At 35.9% G+C, this 20,598-nt stretch overlaps 2 protein-coding genes across 4 annotated transcripts in view; one reads left to right on the top strand and one right to left on the bottom strand.

The window, feature by feature from the left end:
- Slik (Sterile20-like kinase) overlaps positions 1 to 10,706 on the top strand; it is a 124,086-nt gene extending 113,380 nt beyond the window's left edge. For both annotated transcript variants that reach the window (XM_089088579.1, XM_089088578.1), the window contains exons 23-24: positions 3,066 to 3,213; positions 5,962 to 10,706. In XM_089088579.1, the coding sequence (XP_088944705.1) occupies positions 3,066 to 3,213; positions 5,962 to 6,094 (281 nt within the window). In that variant the 3' untranslated portion in view covers positions 6,095 to 10,706. The remainder of the gene's footprint in view (positions 1 to 3,065; positions 3,214 to 5,961) is intronic.
- A 6,053-nt stretch (positions 10,707 to 16,759) lies between these two features.
- Positions 16,760 to 20,598, bottom strand: part of LOC148953508 (sarcalumenin) — a 141,186-nt gene continuing 137,347 nt past the window's right edge. For both annotated transcript variants that reach the window (XM_089088576.1, XM_089088577.1), the window contains one exon: positions 16,760 to 17,143. In XM_089088576.1, coding sequence (XP_088944702.1) covers positions 16,853 to 17,143 — 291 coding nt within the window. In that variant the 3' untranslated portion in view covers positions 16,760 to 16,852. The remainder of the gene's footprint in view (positions 17,144 to 20,598) is intronic.

Below are 20,598 nucleotides of genomic sequence, written 5' to 3'. Positions count from 1 at the left end.
CGATTTTGTAATAATAATAAAAAAAAAAGTTTATGGTCCATAGATCTGTAGTTTGGTAATGATAAATACAATTTTATTTATTAGTAACCTTTGATTTTTTTGGCAGATGGGTTTAACCCGTCTGCTTTAAATGTATCCCCTCCTTCTGCAGTGTTCTCTGTTCCTTCCTTCTCCTACTTCTCTAAGCCTACTTCTGCGCATATTCCTGAAATGCCACAACCATTCAACTAGGATGGATGTTAGACTATATATCAAGAAGTGAAATGAAAATTTTTATACAATTCTGAAAAAGTTATGCCAGCTTTGCCTCTCGCAGAGACTTCCTGCCTTGGCTTCACTCTAATTAGTCATGTCTCTCAATTTTGTCATCACTTCCCCCAAGTTGATTTTAATTCAAAAATCACCGGAATCAAAATCAATTAGTCCTGTGGGGGCGCAGTGGGTAAGATCTCAGCTTGGTAATACTGTACTAGCTACTGTACTAGGTAAAAGCTGTAACATCTGTAAAGCTGTAAAGCTTTACAGTATGTAAAGCTCCGTATGTCACGTAAAGCTGTAAAGCTGTAACATCTTCAGTTTCTCGTTCCAAGTAAATTCATCTTCATTACGCCATTTCACTAATCGTGTCAGAGAAGGAAATTTGCTCAGAAGTTATCACAATTTTCAGTAGTTTTTTTTTTGGCTAGCCTACTAAACCGTATTAAAATAGAATAAATAGAACTTGGCTTTCTCTGGAAGAAAGATTCTAAGAGGTCATGTAATGCATGACTTATGTAGAACATAGAATTTAGAATTATGAACATATTATTTAGAACATAGAATTATGTAGAACATATATTTTATTCACTGCAATAGCTGGAACTACCATGAGTGTCATGAAAAAAACAAACAAACAAACAAAACCAAACAAGGATAAAAAACAAACAAAACAAATAAATAGTGACACAAAAAAATTAAGGCAGCTAGTGCTGCTTCAAGGTCAATAAATTAAAATGAGTCATAAAAAATTAATATAAGCGAAGAATCAATTTTCACGGTTAAAATAGTGACCGTTTGTACACAATATATCATAGAATATAACATAGAATTATCTCTTCAATTACTCGGGATCTATTGATTTCAAAATAATAATTCTAAAAGTGTCGATTTCCATGTTGACCAAAAAGGTAATTCTTGGCTTTTTTAGGGAAGTTTTGATTTTCGTCAAATTTCGAAAATTATTGGTACGTCAAATTCGTATCAATGAGTCAATGATATAATTATTTATTTGTCGTTGTTATGATACGTCGAAATTTTCTACATTATTAAATAGGGAAATAAGCAATAAAGGACTAGGCACACGTAGCTGATTTCGGGAACAGATTTTAGCAAGGGTGTATTCCACGTCGAGTGATTATAATTAATGATGCTAAGAGGCGGGGCTTAGTGACGTTTTTCGGTGATTAATCATCATTAATTACGATTAATTTACGATAATCATTAAATACGATTAATTACATGCCTAAATCTCTAAAGCCCTAGTACATTCCTTGTGTACAACGTAATTAAGGATGATCCGAAAGGATCATCCGATAAGGATCACCGAAAACCATCACTAAGCCCCGCCTCTTAGCATCATTAATTAGAATCACTAGACGTGGAATACACCCTTGCTAAAATCGGTTCCCGAAATCAGCTACGTGTGCCTAGCCCTTAATTACTTAGAATTCACGTACTAGGCTGTTTAAATTTCAATTAGTTTGCTAAAAGTATTTTATTCCACTAATTCATTTCCAAGTAAGAGAAAATCTTTAGTTACGTGTTAATTCATGATAGACGACATACAGCATGGGCTTCTTTGTCAGATTCCTGCTCTTTTTCTTCAAAGCTACTAGCAAGGGTGGTTTGGCTACAAATCCTTCTCTATTATTTTATGTCTCCTGAAAAAATCCAGCAATTTCATCACCTACATGATGGCTGTTTACCTCCTCTCTTATTGTAATCATTTTCTAATATTAATTGATATCTACTCAGACAATAAATCGACGATCTAATTTTGACTGTAACAAGTCGTATCCATAAGTCTGATTTGTGAAAATGTAAAGATTTTCAATAAATGTAATAATTCGGAGCATGCATTGTTCAATAGTTCAATTAGTATTTCTTTAATCGAAAATTCAGCCATGTTCAATAAAAATATTGTCACGTTCCAATATAATTCGTTTCAGACTAAGGCTATTCAGAGGTGAGCTCAAGCCGTCAAAAACAGAGGTGGTACCTGAATCTTCGGGGTCCCGCCCTCAAATTGTTTGTAATTTATTTTGTATTTTTCATTGCAAAAATTTACATCTTACGTTTAATGTTTTTTTGCTGTGTCATTTTTTTCAGATTTCATTTAACTTTTTTTTAACTTGATATAAAATTGAAAAACAAAAGCAAATGTTAAATTTTATTCGTTATCCAAGGTGTTCATAGTCTGCCCAAAAGTATGGCAATGTCCTAATCTGCTCACATTTTTTTACATTTTAAAGAAATTTGGTAAATATAGAATTTTGTGTTTGAAAAATAGTACAGAAGATTTTTTTCTGGTTAGTTTAAAGATAGTTTTCCAAATTAAATTTCTGAAAAAACGGCATTTATATCCTGCCTCACATAATGCCTCTCTTTACTTGCTCTGGTTGGGAGGTAGGGCCTTCAGCCTTCCTTTGGTGTTTTTCCTGAAAGACTTGCTTTATTTGGTTGCTTGGGTCCTTCATCCCTTCGTTCGAGCAGATCTCACTCCTTCAGTGCTTGCAAATAACCCTTACTTTGCTTGGGCTTATTATTCAAAAGGGAGGTTGGGAGTGTAGAGTTGCTGTCGTGGGTTGCTCATTGAGAGTACCCGATCCGTCAAAAGGCCGATTTAAAGATCAATTCTTTACCAAAATGAGTCATCTCCCCAATTTGCTATGACCCCTAGTTCTATACGAAGTTGCCTAAATAAAAGGTTAAAAAATTGAACAAGCACACTTGGAAGATGCAGTGTCTATTAAGTCTGTGCTACTGTATTGACTCTGATAAAAATTATTCTATTCTTATTTCAACAGGAAAGATTCTGAGTGAAAATGAAACAACACGAATTCGTCAACTTGATGACCAATATCAAACCGAATTGAAAGAATGGAAATCAACTTGTATACCCAGAAAACAAAAATTGGAGGAAAAGTTTGCAACGGAGCTTCTAGAACAGGAACAGTAAGGCAGTTTTTGATTGTCAAAATCTATTATACCCTATCAGTATACTCCAAGGACAGCATAAGTAACTCTAGTGGAACCGACAGGGTATTTGGGAGCGGTAATTTGAAAAGTGTTCTGGTACTAGGCAATTAGGGTAAAAATACTCAAAAATGACGTCCTCGACAATTCGGCTGTCCTCGGCCAAAGCCTAGTATCTGTGTTTGTTAGGCATAAACCTATTTCCAAAGGTTTGTTTTCAGACAGTGAGTAGCAGTCACATGACGTGCATCTAAAATAGCGTGCATCAAAATATAAATGTGCGAACATAACGTGCATCAAAACCTAAACGTGCAAACATAATCTACATCAAAACATAAATGTGCAAACATAACGTGCATCAAAATATGAACGTGCAAACATAAATATGCAAAGATAACATGCATCAAAACATAAACGTGCAATCATAACGTGCGTCAGAACATAATAGCACAAACCTAAACATGCTAACATAACATGCATAAAACATAAACGTGCGAACATAACGTGCATTAAACGTAGGACCAAACAGCGTTTATTAAATACTAGGTGAATTGGAAGCAAATCCATTATATCTTAAATGTTCATTGGGATTGTAAACAGGCAAACTGGGCATTCGGTCCTGTTGTTGTTTCCAAAAACTTCGGTATTTTTCACATTGTTTCCCTGTATTCCCGGCCATAGAGTCTTGCGTGGCATATATGAGGGTGTTTGTGCTTTTATTGTTAAACTTATTCTTGAGCTGTTGAAGAAATCTATCCATCTATCTATAATATCTTAGATCTTTGGATGAATTGGTTATCAATGTTTTCTTCCCCAGACTCTGCCCCCCCCCTCACGAAACAACTTTTTGGGTGCATTCTTGTTTAGGTTGCTGATGAATTGATTACAAATCTAGGAAAAAATCATAAAGCTTTGGGAGTCGATCACTTCAAAAAAAAATCTTTGGCCGAATAATAATAGTTTCTGTGCAATTAGCTCGCTCTTCTTAAACTATCCTTGTAAGATTGACTAGTATATTTGGAAAGGAGCCCCTCTTGCCAGGTATTTAACCTGATCGTAGGGATCATTTTGAGGGATCTTTTAACTTAAGACTTATAGATACCAGAAAGTATTTCAATGAAAAATTTTTAATACTAAAATTGTAGAACCAGACTCCTGAAACTGAATGTTTAAATAGACGTTACCCTCATGTCCTTAGAAAAACTTTTGAACATATTAGAAGATATGACATATTAATGAAAAAGCCATCGAAATATGAAAGTCACAAACCAAATTAATTTTTGCTTTTTCACTGGGAAAGGAGTTGATAACCTTTCCTCAAGAAAATGGCGATTCATCCATGGTTTTAGCCTCGTACTTTGGTTCAGGAGAAGGTGGCTCAATCATGAGTGGTCTTTGTTTTATTTTTTTTTATTGAATAACCAAAATCAATGCATTTAGTGGGATTTTTCGTTCTTTAAGTGGAGGGGGGGGGGGGCTCAAAACCTGCTAGGTACCACCTCGCTTGTTTCACTAAAAGTTTGATTATTTCGTTTTGCTTATGTGTTTTGATTTTATTTTCATGTTTATACTGTTCATCCTCTTTTTTTATTGCACTGACTTTTAACGAACTATGAAATATTTTTGCGTATACTTTTCTATTTTTGACGATTGTTATACTGTGAATATTAAGTAACTTTTTGGGTGTAACCATGGCCAACCTCGCGTGGCTAGGTTAGGACCATGACCAAGTAAAAAGAGACATTTCAGTTGCTAACGAAGCGAGCTGACCTTGGGACACTTGCTAGCATGGATGAGATTCCTTTACTCTACGATCAGAGTTCTTGGTTAGTCTTTTAGCCCGGAGCCAACATTGATGGAATGCGAAGAGATGATTTAGGGCTGAAGGTGGTTAATGGAAGTTTATGCCTCGCATCCAAAAACAGAAGTACTGGACAGTGAAGGGATGCCGCCATTTGCGAATTTTCCTTAGCAATTAGCGATTTTGGCTTCTTGTTTTGTTTGCTACTTTTAATTTCATATGGTTCGTTTTATTTCTCGTTGCTTCAGTTTCTGTTTCATCTTCTTCATTTGCCCACTTTACACATAAGACAACTTGTTTATTCTATAGGCGCAATATGCATGGTATGTTTTTCTTCTATGAATTTCGTATGCCTTAGAGCCGTATTATAAGTTCTTATTTTTGTTTTTGCTTGTTAATATTATATTTTATTGAAAATAATGTGTGTTTCTCTACCCATTTTTGGCCACGGATGCAGTGGGCTGAAAATGAATGCTGCTAAGGGTGAAAATTTATATGAGCTAGAGATGAGGTTTCAGTTAGGTAATGCGTAAATGCTGTGATATATCCTTTTAATATTAAATATCCTTTTACTATTATTAAATATATTTTAAATATCCTTATACTTTAATATTAAATAACCTTTAAATATCCTTTTACTGTGAGCGAATCATTAATTGATCTCTCAGCCTTTCTTTTTATAGGTTTAATCGATTTTTAGGCTGTTTACGCAGTGGGGCCTTTGTGGCCTCAAATTTGAAAATACTTACGCTTTATGTTATATTAAAAAAAAAATGCAAATCTAAAGCGGGATAATTGATCAAAATCACTTACTTCCAAGCCATTTCCTTCCTGTTCCAAAGTTTCCTTCCTGTTTTATTCTGTATTCAAAGTTCTTTTTCCTTCAGTAGCAAAACTGATTTAACTCTTGTGATTTCTTTTTTCAGATTTTACGCTCCGTATGTCACTTCTTCCATCCCTTTGTTGACACCCGCTGATCTGGACATCACACCATCACCTACTATATCAAAAACATCCCTGTCCGAGCGAAGTATCTCGTCAATATCGTCGAATTCGTAATCGTTTCATTTGATGATTGAATAGAAATGCTTTGTTTGGCTGTGAATTTTTATCAATTGATCAAGTATGCATTCCATGATATCCAACGGAACTATATGCTTATTGTTTTGCCTATCTCCATGTAAATTTGAGCTTTTTACGTCGTTATCATATATGCTGCCTTAATATTTTGTTATGTCTTAGTGCTATACATTCTTCGAACGACTTCAGAATGGCTAATATATAGTTACTATTGAAAATAAATAGATGCGTTTAGAAAGTCGCGTTACTACTATAAACTCATCGCAGACGAGTTACGTATTTGTCGGGCCGAACAGGGCGAAAAATTTCCCTACCGGTCCTGCAAATCTTGTCCAGTTTCGATCCCCCCCCCCCCCCAAGGAGAGTTTTGTCCTGGAAAAATGGTGCAAGACCACTTTATCCTTATAGAATGGGAGGAGCGTAAGGTCAGTCTGTTCCTCAATTTTATGGCATTTAAAGTTGCTGGTTTGACTTTGTCCACCTTCAAAGACCAGTGGTGTCAATTGGGGACGGGGCATTCTTTTTCTTGGTATTTTCATTCAAAATGACTTGGCATTTTCGTAAAAAAAAAAAAATCCCCCACCCCTAAATTTTGAAAAATACACCCCCTCGCACCTCATTTTTGGGAATTGGTGCCATTGTCCAAAACATCCCCAAAGATTTTTTTTTATCTTTTTAGTTTTAAACACCAAGAAATACCGACAAAGATTCTAACATCACATCCACCTTCCAAACGCATGGTTTAAAAGCATTTGAAGCAGAGATCTTGTCAGAAGCATGACTTAAGGTTCTCGCAAAGAGCCCTGAAGTTAAGTGATCTTTATTTACAAACCCGGGTTCTCTGTTTCTTTTCTGCTTATTTTCCTGTTTCATGTAGCTTTTTACTAATAATTTGCAAGTTTTTTTTAGCATCATGCTTTTAAAAGCTTTCATGATAGTGGACCTGTGATATGTTGGAAACCAAGCAGCAAAAGACCGGTACATTTCAACCAACAATAATCGTTTATTTTTAAACGACTTCCTTCATACAGCTGTGAAATAACCCGTGTATGAGTCGACCAGTTCACTAAGTAGAAACTTTTATGAAGTTGGATGTTAAAAAGGTGTGAATGAGAAGAGATATAGCTACCAATTATGTAATTTATACAGAGCTACGGCTAGATCTTTGAAGGGATACACACGGACGTGCCCAAGGAAATTCTAGACTAACTATAGGAAAATTATAGACTATTATTCAGGAGGAATTATAGACTAAAGATTAGAGAAAGAGCACTAGTCTTTTAATATAAAGATGCAGTTTACATTAACGCGGGGTATTGATGATTGAAACTATAGATGTTCCGGTAGTTTTGTCAATATTCACCATGGGTCAACTTCCATTCTTTTTAACAAGGTTGTTTTGCTTTCCTTAAACTTGTTGGCTTTAAGATTTTTTACCTTTTTGTCATTTTTAGTGATCTGACGAATCTACTTTATGCAATTTATACAAAACTGTAGGGGAAAATTGTACAGATTAACAAATGATAACAAGCTGTGTAAAGACTCAAAGAAAATATCATAAAGCTGTTTTGAGGATTGGAAATATTTGTTATCAGTCCAATGGCGTTGTTGGGAGTAAAATGATGGCGTAGTTGGGAGGAAAGGGGGTAGACTTGTCCCCCGGCGCAGTATCTTTTGGGCACCAGTTAGATAAACGGTTTTTTAAACCCTCGGGAATTTTTTTTTTTGGGGGGGGGAGGGCACGAAAAATTACATCGTCCCAGGGGTGGGGAAAGAGCCACCTACACCACTGGATTCATGTGGATGATCTTATTTTTGTTGACCATATAAATATGCTAAGCAGCCTTTTTTGTGAAATCTTGGGCGACCTCGCATTTTAGTAAACTAGTCGGTAAGTATGGGTGGATCATATTTTGCTTGTTTGATGTGGTTAGGTTTCCATCGAACCTAATAGTCTATTTCTATAATCTAGAATATGTATTGTAGAGAAAGTCTAATGTTACTTTGATATGCACATACGAAAAAAATTCGAAAGAAAAAGTTAAAAAGAACAATCAGAAGCGAACAAGGATAAAACCAAATATGTTTTCTTGGATGCAATAAAGTTATTTGACCTGGTAGTAGCCTATATCCGAGGTAAAAGCCTACAATATCCGTAAATTTATGAGATGACTGTATCTGTTGTGTGGTTTTAACAGACTGAAAAGGTTCTTAGATATTACTTTAGATAGTTTGCTAAAAACCGGCCATTTAAGTTGGTCGATATGTCAATCTACTTTCGCTACAGGAATGTATATAGGATGACCTATATTTATATATATATATATATATATATATATATATATATATATATATATATATATATATATATAAATCTTCACTTCAGTCTCTTTTCTTATGTTGTCTTGTATGACAAGATATTTCTTATCTTATCTCTTCGTCCTTTTTTCCTTTTTTCCATCCTCTTTTTTCTCCTTTAATTACTGCTCAGTTGTTTTTGCTCATTGTATATCAGCCTCTTAATTTTGTCATGTTCAGTAGTTTTTTTTTTTAAATATTGATTGCTGGTTTTTACTTTATACCTTTGTTATTTGTCTGTTTTTATTCCTGTAGACATAAATAGGGAAACACAGTTCAGTTGTTGGTGATTGTGTTTTTTACACCTTGGCAAAATTACTTCAGTCTCTTAACAAGTAGCACTGACTTTTTTTCTTTGTGCTCAAGATGTAAATTTTGTGATCCTCTTAAAAAAATTCTGAATTAAGTCGTCATCCACGGTGTTTGGTATTGATATTTAAAAGTAATTTTGTAAAGTTAAGGTATTTTCACTTCTTAAAAAGTAGATTTTTTTTTATGACAAGTTCAGGAACGTAGTCAAAGGACTGTTAAGATATCTAGGGGAATAATATATTCTGAAGTTTATCTAGGGGAATTCTGGGTCTTTCAGACACCAAAAAATGCAACTTTATAAAAGAAGAACTGTGGATGCCAGAAAAAACAAGCAATTTTTCCCTAACAGGTTTTGGTATTTTGACTTCTTAAAAAAGAAGATTTAAAAGTTTGTGATTTTTTTTAATGCAATTTTTATGATGAATTCGAAATTGTAGCTAGATCACTGAGAGTTTTGCCAGATAAACTCAATGAAGTGATGGCTGTTTGGTCTGCACTGCTCAAAAGATTCTCAAAAGCTTTCGCTTTGGCCAAAATGTACGGATCTTGGAAAGCGACTCCATTTTGGTAGTGGAGAGGTAGCTCGGTTAGTGTCATCTTCTGTTATGAGACAACTATACTGTTCAATGGTTCTCGCTATTGAACATACATATTTAGTAGTGAAGGTTGTTGACGAAACGACCTTTACCAACTTTCCAAAGAGTATGGAAAGCTTACAAGATAGGAAACTGGTTCTAGTCACCAGTGCTATCTAGATTTTGTGGGTTAATTTGACACAAAAACTATTGTATACTAGCCTATTCAGATACTTGAAAATGCAGGAGAGGGTAAAGAAAGCAGAATTCTGTCCCGGAAAGGCCTACCAGCTTCAAGTCAACTAAGCTACTCAATCTGTCAATATTTTGTCAAGCTAACCTACGCCTACTTTGTGCAGACTGGAAATTGACTTATTTGGCATTGAATTAGAAGTTGAATTGTTGAAAATAAAAATTTCATTACAGATTAATGAAATGTTCAGTTTTCATTTAAATATTTTCTTTTTTGATAATGTCACCAAACGCTATACTATAAGTCGGGATAGTGGTTTTTAATCCCTATTTTCCATGTTAAATCGTACGAGATCCGACTCGTACGAGTTTCCCTTTCTCTTTGCATCGTACTAGAAATATTGATAGGAAACTATAATAAAATGTTGGTTCTGTTATCTATAAAACAAGATTAAAAAAGGAATTTTCTACTAGTGTTTTCGTTGTTTTAATTTTAAGAGATGGTTAGTATTATCTCATATCTAGTAAAAGGAAACTTATAACAAGGGAGAAACAAAGAGAAAAAAAATGGAAACAGATGAATAATCGAAAGAATAGTAATATTTTTCAAAAATTACAGGTTGTGTTTTCAGCAAATTATGGGCTCTATTTTAATTGAACCGCCAATGTTTTTTCTTTGCTTTTACATTTAAAGCCTGATTGAAGTTTACCTGCTTTTTGTGCAATTTGTCTTCGTTGAGTTTAATGACACTTGTGAATTAGTTACTAATTTGTGCCTCTAGTTTATATCATGGACATGGTTGCCACAGACAGTACATTTGTGTTATTTGTTGACCTTTTTTTGCAGAATACTGTTTCAGAGTGCAATTAAGAAAGCAGTACTTTTTAGTACTTTGTATTAGAGTTAGTAAATTTCGAAAAAAAAAATTTACATATAATTTTCAATTTTTCTATATTTATGTAGTTCTACTTTATCAGCCTAACACAATACGCATAGAAAATTTCTAAAGACACTGCTTTTTTGTCTTGTAGTATTTACTTTTCCGAAGAGATAATATGTTTTACGAAGTGAAGTGGCAACTCTGATCATTTTAACAAAGTGTATATCTGTTGAATTCAAGTGTAATTATGCTGAATTAAAATATTTAGATTTATTGGAGATTTGACGAGCCTGATCTAGAGCCAGGTCAGCTTTAATTCAAAATGTGGTATGCCACAATATAAATATGGTATTATAGTAAATTCGATACTTCATTATGGTAGGTCTATATAGTAATTCGTAAGGCGGTATGTTACACAATGTAATTTATGCGGGAGAGGGAAAGACGAAGAAACATATTCTGTGTTTTTTCAGTATATATCAACGAGAAGCTGTTAAACAAAAATTAAAAGGTTTATTCAAAAAACAAAACAAAAATCTCGCCTACCTTGACTCTATACAAACAGGTTAAAATAAAAGATTTGTCTAAATAAAATGAAGTTTGGCAGGCAAGCTGTAGCATCTAAAAAAAAAACAGTCTGTCTTAGTCCAATGGTAGCAAAAAAAAAAGAATTTTCTTAACTGCATTTGGATTGGGATTTCCCATCACAAACTTGTATTTAGAGATTATTGGCTTTGGGAAATTACGGTGTTAAAATTAATTTCTTTTATTGCTATTACTTAAAAAAAAAAAACATTCTATAATAGACATATTATTATTAATGGCATATTTTTATTTAAAAAAAAATTCTACTTTTTGAAATTTCATTGGATTTCAAAATTTTGAACAGATATCATAACTTCTATTTCTTCAACTAACATTTTTCCCGTCTATGTCATCTTTTTTCACCTTTAGTAAATCATTTCCTCTTAACGTAGATTCTGTTAGAGAAGTTTCTAATTCAGCTGCTTGTTTTAGAAGCACTTATTTTTCCGCAGTTTGAAATCTCCTAAGAAACCCAAATAATTCATTATGATTTTGTATTGCTCAAAAGGAACTTTTAGTGATTCTGTAGCTTTATCTAAAGCAGACAATCTCTGGGACTACACTGGCTAATCATGACAAATGATTAGCCATGAACATGACTTTTTTCGTTTTGCTTATCTAAAACAACAGTATAAGTTGATGTATTTCTTCTATGTATTTATTACATAGAAGAAGATAGACCTTATATAAGAAGAAGAAGATTATGTTAGAAGATAGACATCTTCTATTTATTTGCCGGGTCTTCAATAGGTTTATCATTGCCTCCGTAATTGAAAGGTTTTTTTCTTTTCCGAAGTCTTATTTTAAAATTCTGTTCATAATTTTAAATCGTCTGCAAGAGTTTTTGCTTGAACTAAAATTTGTTCAAATCCAGTATTTCTGTAGTTGCTTAATCATTTTATAAGTTTTTCTGAAGAAAGTGCAATAGATGCATCTACAGATTCACTTTGAAGTTTCTTGCTAACATATTTGACTTGGAACACTAAATCGTACAGAAAAAGAGTGATAAAAATTTAGTTTTTCCAGAGAAACTAAATTTTCTCTGGATAAACTAAAAGAGAAAGAGTGATAAAAATTGCATTTCCCAGAGATTCTGGTTCGCTTTTAATTTGTGAATCTTGGGAAAGTGCTAATGTTTCGAAAAGAGTATCATAAAACTCACCGATTTGTTATATCACTGCTTATATGCTTTGAATTCGACATTCCGACCTGGTATCGCAAAGCGGCTTCACAGTAAGTCCTTCTACATATTTTAGAGGTACTAACTATGTTTTTGAAGATGCATAAAACTAAACATATAGGCGTTGGAGAAAAGGCAGAAGAAAACTACCGTTTCGTGACCGCCTAGGTTTTTGATGGATTCTCTAAATATGATATTACATTCTGCTAAAAACTGAACCACAGAAAATAATCTTTCAAATATCTAATACAGACGGTTTTTTTCTTGGTTAAACAACTTGAATATTATCTATTATTATATTTAATATTATCAAGTACTTGTCCAATAAGAGAGTCATATCTACTCCCGCCATTTACCCGTGCTATTTAAATATCTTTCTGTCTAAATTCCTCAGATTATCTGTCTTGGCTTTTTTCTATATTTAGTCATGTCATGATGCCTGCTGCAAAATACTTGATTTTTAATTCAAAATTTCTGTGCTTTTCAACATAGCCACCAAATGATTTTTCATGTGTGGCTAATCTATTGTATATATTTGGCCAGTTATTAAATCCTACAGTGGCTAGTGCAATTGAAGCACCCATGCTTATATTTTGAAAAACAAAATATTCTGTCTTCTAATTCAGAATATATTATCCAAGGACGGCTTATTATTTAACCATCTGAAAGCTTTCCATACAGATGTACTTTTGAAAAGGGTACTCCATCCCCTTTGGGGAAAACTTATTTGAAGTAACTTTTGCAGGACATTTTTGTCAAAAGCAATTTGCTTTAAATTTCGAAATTCTTATTTTGTTCATTTTGGTAGTAACGCGGGGCCTGATTGGACCCAATCATTCGAATCGTCCTTCATCCTACCCTGCTGTGGAGGTATACAAGTGAATGGAAGTTTCTATTGTAACACAACCTTTTCCAACAAAAGGACCTGCACCCTCTCTGCAAACATTCTCAATGCCTACTTAGAATATATTTCCTCAGACAAAGGGAGGCTATGGGGCAAATTGTCCTTGTATTTAGATGGTCAAACGTTATCAATTTCTTATGATCGTTGGTTCAATATGACCAATCTTGATAAAAGTATACAGAAGAAATGTAGTGTAGGAGGGGGGGGGGTGAATGCCAAAAACAGGAAATTTCGGTTATAATTGTCTAAGGGAACAGGTTTATTTACATTATCTTGAACTTGGGGTGATACTCCTCCACCGTGTGTAGTTAAGCATATAAATAAGTGTTTTCTTCTATCTTAAAGTCCAAATAAGAGTGAAGCTGCTACCTGCACATCCCTCAGTGTAATAACCTAATTTAAATATATTTGGCCAAATGAAGACCTCGTGAAAATCTGGGCCTCTGGATCAACTTATTGAGGATTCAGGCCCTCCTCTTCACAGTGAGATTAGCAAACTAATGCATGAAAGGGTGCAGGAAAACCATGTTCAAAACAAATTGTTTCAGGTGTGGTCCAAAAGTGACCAAAAATTATGGTCTTCGGGAGACACATGTCGGAGAGGGGCACTCACCTAAAATCTCGGAATTTTTAAATTGTTTTTATAATTCTCTATGTTTCTCGTATCATTTTTAAATAGTTTGATATTTTTTTATTACCACCTCCCCAATAAATGTACTTGGTTTAGGAAATAGCGTAAGCTTTACAGGTGGGGTAATCTAATTCTTAAAGCAAGACTAGCGGATTATTATCAATTGATAGCACATCAAATCTTGCCATAATATGGTATAAAGTATTATGCTTAAGAATTTACGGAGTTCTGACCCTTGGGAAGAGGGATCAGAACGTTTCTTCTAAGGAGATATTGTAGTAATAAAATAAATTGTAATTTTTGCCAACAATTTTCCGAAGCCAAAGACTTAAAATAAAACTTTGGGGAGAGAAACCCTTTTTTCAAATGCAGGCAAGAAAATGTTTTATTTTTTGCTGTATTTGACAGCAGACAGAACTACTTATTTAAATGCCATGGTTTGCCATGTTTGCAACCTTTCGATGTTTTTTTTTTTTTTGGGGGGGGGGGGTATCCTGTATCTATGGAAGCAGGGTCGGAATAAATTTTAAGCTATTTTTGTTTTCCAGTTTTCATTATGTTTTAACTATTGAAATGGGAGATAGATGTTGTATGTTATTAATTAAAAAAAACTTTCCGAAAAATTATTATTTAGAATAAAATTATAGGAAATATTAAACTTGATATAATGATATAAAAATACAATTTAAAATGAAAACTCAACAATACCAAAAATTAATATTAAATAACAAAAGAAATCTTAAACGAACAGAAATTAAATAAACAATCATAGCAAAAAACATACAACAAGTAATAATATAAATGAATAAATATGTTTTCAAAATATATTTTCTATCTGGAAATCAACTACGCTGAACAAAATGGCTATCTCAAAATTATGATTTGATGTGTTTGGGGAAATTATGGGCTTGGGTTGGGAGGGGGGCTAGTTACACTCCAATCACTTTCGACTATTAAAAAGGGAGCTAGCCCTTTAATTTCCAATCGATTGAGCCTGATTTGAAGTTTCTACGACAACGCGTTCTATAAAAACCTTATATGCCCCCAGGGTATAACTTAAAACCCTTGCCCTGAGGTTTGTGGGGGAGTGTCCTCCTCAAAAATATATTTTCTATCTGGAAATCAACTATGCTGAACAAAATGGCTATCTCAAAATTGCGATTGGATATTTTTGGGAAAACGATGGGCGTAGAGGGGAGGGGGCTAGCTACACTCTATTCACTTTCGATTATTAAAAAGGGCACAATCCCTTTGAATATCCTATCGAATTAGTCTGTTTTGTAGTTTCTACGACAAGGCCTTCTATAAAAACCTTATATGCCCCCAGGGCATAACTTAAAACCATTGCCCTGAGGGTTGTGGGGGAGTTTCCTCCTTAAAAATATATTTTCCATCTGGAAACCAACTACGCTGAACAAAATAGCTATCTCAAAATTTTGAGTGGATGTGTTTGGGGGAATGATTGGCGTGGGGGGGGCTAGTTGCCGTCCAAACATTTTCGACTATTAAAAAAGGCACTAACACTCTCGATTTCCAATCGAATGAGCCCCCTTTGAAGCTTCTACGAAGACCCCTTGCATATGAAGTGCCTCTGGGGGAAAAAAAAAAAAAAATAATAAAACGTTGGAGCCGTATGGCCTTTACTATAGGCAACGCTACAGCGTTGCCTCTGATTCGGTGTTGCTGAATGTTTTTATCTGTGGCTGTTTCACGCGCTTTTTCTTAAAATTTTACCGTTGACAAGAATATTTTACAAAATTAAAAAACTAAAATCCACTTCCCCAAAAAGTAAAATGTTACCTTAAGGATTAAATTCCCCTTCTAGCTACGGCTTTCTTAAAGGTAGCCAAGGCTATGGCTTTTTAAAGGGATTTGCCACCTCCCCTCCCCTAGGTGTGGATCAAAATCTGCCAATGATGGGGTCCTTGACCATTAGGAACTTGTGTGACGCTGAAGAGTAGAATTTTTTGTGAGCCTGATTATTTTATTCTTTTTTCAATTAGAAATATTCAAATGATCCAAGGCATCAAGTCCTTCGACTGACTTCATTCGTTAGTTATGGTTTGGCCTTTTAGCTCCTATGTTTGCACCTATGCTATGTTGCACACATAAGATTTTAAGCAAGGTTAAACAAAGACAAGTCGTCCCGGAAAAGAGGCTAAGAGGTTTTTTTTTTAAGGGGTATTTTCGACGTAACACCTTAAATTAGGTATAATATTTCTCAAACATTTCGTTCGCAATTCAATATTTCGTTTGCAACTAGAAGACTTTGCCACCTTCATTGGAAATTTATTTTACATTTATGCAAGATTAAAGAAGAAAATTTACCTAAAGACTCTGAATGAACTTTGTCATTGAACTCTCTCCGAAAAAAATCTAGTGAATAACCCAGAAGTTTTTTTTTTTTTTTTTGTATAAATATATTAGTTTTAATTTTAATATTTTAGTATTTCTACTGATGACGATCGCTGTACATGTGATCGAAATATCTAGACTTTTGTACCTGTTTTCCCTGTCTAATAAACGGACTTATCCCCATTTGAACGTTTATTTGTTCGTTTAAGTGGGATGTAAATTGTCTTTCCGCACATAGGCTAAAATATTTCCTTAGGTTAATGCAATTAATGAGCCATATCAAAAGTTGTTTATCTGGACATTACTGGCCTAAAGCTCAAAAAGAAGAAGAGGAAATTCAAATACGGGCGCTGTTCGATATGAAAATTTTAGTGGAGAGAAATTAACAATACTTCTTATCAAAATGTATCTGGTGATCTCAATAATCTGTTATTTGGCTCATTAGAATGATTTTTGGTTGTGCCAGGATTGTATCTCAAGTTGACTTCTTCGCGGTGCCCGCATAATGCACCAGTACAGAAATATAAAAGTAAACACTTTAAAACCGCCTGTTTTATCTACCCCTTATACCCCTCGTACTCCTGATTCGACTGATCAGATGCTTAGTATCCACAAGAAAATTAACACTGATTCTCCTTCGACCCTCCAAGAATTATAAGGTTAAGACAACATTTAAAAACAAGAATTTTAATTTACTAGACATCATAACACACAATCAGTGAAAGCACTCAATTAATCTCACCGATCACCAATTCAAATTCTTCCTATGTTCCTTTGGACTTGGTCTTTCCATTGATGGACTGCAAACGCTTCTTGTATTTCCCAATTAATTCAGGTAGTTCATAAGATATGGCAACGTCCAACTTATCAATAGGACATCCTCTGAAGAATGAGCAAGTTGATGCAAGATTTTGAAATTCATACAGTTTGTGCACTTTGAAAAAATCGCGGTATACGTCAGAATCAGGTAGATCGTAACGTGATATGTTGGTCAGTGTGGACAGGCCCTCAAATATATGGTATTTGTGGGGATTCTCAATTATGTCGTCCATAACCTGCAGAATAAGTATAATAGAATTCAGTACGCTTTTAAGAGTGGAGGTACAGACTTGTAGTTAGGGGCGCCCTGAGGATCATTTTATTGGAGGGGGATGATCTTCGTAAATTTTACAGAATCGCTACCAGATTTATGCCGAATTTTCTGCAGAAATCAATAATTTTGCTAAATTTCGGCCGATTTTGCAAAATTTCTGTCAAAATTTTCGCCTTCCGCGAAAATTTTACCCAATGCCAAACAGTTGGGGGGGGGGAAGGGAGGGGGTGCGCCCATTCCCGTCAGCCCCCCCCCCTCGGGACGCCCCTGCTTGTAGTTTGAACCAGGTATTGGACACAACAAAAGGTTAGAATATTTAAAAACCAAATTAGTACAAAGTAAATGGGCGTAAACTCTTGAATAGTAGGCGGAAGCTAAGCTCAGCCTCTGCTGTTATCATTGACACCGGTAGTGCGTTCGAGCATACCAAGAATACTTATCCGACAAGCCCGACGATGCAAAGGCCAAAATAACAATATGCCATACCGTAATATAACACTCTTGCTTGAAAAAAAAAGTTTTCATATTACCTAGTTTAAGAACATTTATCCAATATCTTATTGTCATTCGTCAAATTCCCTAGTCAGACTTATCCCTTAACAAATTGATACGGTCAAATAATCCCTCGTGATAATTCACGAGGGATTATTTGATACCATTAGACTACTTTTTATTAATATACCATTATTTGATACCATTATTGGATACAAGTAGACTGCTACTTCAAGTGCTGTGAAACAAGGCCGTATCCAGGGGGGGGGGGGGGGTTTACCCGGTCTGTACCCCCCCCCCCCCAAATTTTTGACCGAGTTGGAAATTATTCTAAAAAATACCTGTTAAAGACAAAACCTTACCAGAAAAAAAATATGCTCCCACACCAAATCCTATTGCATTTTGTGGGTAAACGGTGCTTATCAGCTTACGCAATTAGGTAACCGTAGGTAACCCAATGTTAACCTGACCTTGCATAGTAAATTAGGGTTAATATGCGCTATTATCCTTTTGTATTTTGTGGCATACAAAAATCCTATTGCAATTTTGTGGGTAAAAGGTTGTGATCAGCTTACACAATTAGGTAACCCCATGTTTGCCTTATTATGCAAGGTCAGCCCTTGCATAGTAGTTTAGGATAAATGGGGACTGGACGTAAATATTGTATGAGTGCAAGAGTGTCAGTTCAGTTCAGTTCAATTTCGGACTTCGATAAGAGAAGAATGATTTTTAACATGAAGAGGAAGTGTGACATTACGTCGTTTTTTGCGCCCGAGCAAACCAGGGATGTTTCTGACAGTGGCGTTGGTGGGACGTCTGCGGAGCATTCATCTACACCTGTGGATCTGAAGAGCACTGGAGCCATCGTTGAAGCTTCTGAATCACGGACCCTGGAACCAACCACGACGCAACACGCACCAACACCAACCCAGTCTCTGTCGTTGTTTGCAAATGACATCGGTCGTTTTGTCAACAAATCATCCAGTCTCGATGCAAATTCTAATTTTCGTTTGCTGAAGAGCCCCCCATGAACTCCAGATACCTACATTTTTCAAGTATCCGAAAAACGGAAGCTGAAGTTTCAGTTAACTTGGCTCGCTCGTTTCAGTTGGTTGTCCTACTCTCCGTCTGAGGACGCTGATTTTTGCAGATTTTGCGTTCTGTTCTCGTCAGAGACAGCTGGCAAAGGCTGCCACTAGCGCTTGGGGAATCTAGTCACCAAACCATTCAGGAACTGGAAGGATGCGATAGAGTGCTTCACAGCTCACCAACAAGCAGAGTTTCATAGAAACTGCATCGTATCGGCTGAAAACTTCATTTCTGTCTCGGAGAAAAGGCAGGGCAATATCGCGCACCAACTAAACGCGGCAAGGAAAGCGCAGGTTCAAGAAAATCACCAGAAGTTGCGACCAATTGTTGAGACGGTGATATTTTGTGGGCGGCGACAGCTTGCCCTTCGTGGTACTAACGATTCCGGCCCATTTCGGTCTCGGATCCAGAACCTTCTCACAATGATGGCAACTTCCGAGCACTACTGCGGCTGAGGGCGATACACGGTGACGATGTTCTGAAGAACCATCTTCTTTCTGCAGCCGAAAATTCCATATATCTTTCTCCCATTATCCAGAATGGTATTATTGCCGCATCCGGGGAGCTTCTTCAGCAGTCTATTGTGGAAAGAGTAAACCAAAGTCCATGCTTTTCAGTGCTTGCCTATGAAATGGCGGACGTTTCGAAAACGGAGCACCTGTCTGTTTGCGTCCGCTACACATTCAAAGGGAACCTGCATGAGGACTTCCTTGGTTTTACCCCAGTTTCTGATTTGACTGGACAAAGTCTGGCTTCGTCAATCCGGTGATTTCTCGAAAACTTTGGTCTTAATCTGAACAAGATGGTTGGTCAGGGATATGACGGTGCAGCAGCGATGAGTGGGCATCTTAGGGGTGTTCAGGCTGTTATACGTGAAAAGTATCCGAAGGCGCTTTACGTCCATTGTAGTGCGCACAGTCTCAACTTGGTCATCTCTTCTGTATGCTCTATTCTGGCGTTTAAGCATTTCTTTGGTGTCTTGTCACAAATCTGCAGTTTTTACCATACTTCCCCACTCAGGACACATAATTTAAAAGAGAAGATCAATGAAATACTACCGAATTCGAGGAAACATACTTTAACCAGACTCTGCGAAACAAGATGTGTGGAGCGCCACGATTCAGTCGTGCGTTTTCTTGAGCTGTACCGACCAATCCTGCTATCCCTGGAAGCTCTTAAAGAGAACGGAAAGATAGAAACGTCAGCAACAGTAGCGCAGGTGCTCGAGAGGATGGACCAATCGTCATTTTTGCGTATCTCCATTTGTTGAAAGAACTTTTATATCTTAGACTTCCCCTGCGAAACACTTTTTAGTCAGTTGACTTTGATTTGGCAGCTTCATGCAGGCACATGGAAACTGTCCTTTCAAAAACAAAGGAAATGCGAGGAAATGCTGCTACTGCTTTCACGTCTATTTCCGACGAAGCTCAGCGTTTTGCCAGCGACTTAGGACTGGAGATGACTCGTCCAAGGACGATAGGTGGCCGGAGTATGCATGCATACGATCCAGACCTTCTCAACCACTATAAAACCTCGCTCTTTATTCCTTTCCTGGATCACTTCACTTCCGAGCTGAAACAACGGTTTGTGCTTCACCAGAAACTGCTGTCATATCTCAGCGTCCTTTCTCCTGCCAAAATTGTCTCTGTCGATGTGAAGGCATTAAACCTGGAGTCATTGGTTGAATTTTATGGCGATATTCTTCCCGAGCCAGACTGTCTGAAGCAAGAAATTGAGCTATGGCGCATCATGTGGGAGAATGTTCCGGTATCAGAGAGGGCTGTGCCTACTTGTGCTGTGTCTTCGCTTCAGGCATGCGACGCCACCTTTTTTCCA

This window comes from Artemia sp. Qi Xiang Cuo, chromosome 4 (assembly GCF_049724085.1).
Source record: "Artemia sp. Qi Xiang Cuo chromosome 4, ASM4972408v1, whole genome shotgun sequence".
NCBI classification, from domain to species: domain Eukaryota; kingdom Metazoa; phylum Arthropoda; class Branchiopoda; order Anostraca; family Artemiidae; genus Artemia; species Artemia sp. Qi Xiang Cuo.
This window is presented reverse-complemented; position numbering and strand designations above follow the sequence as displayed.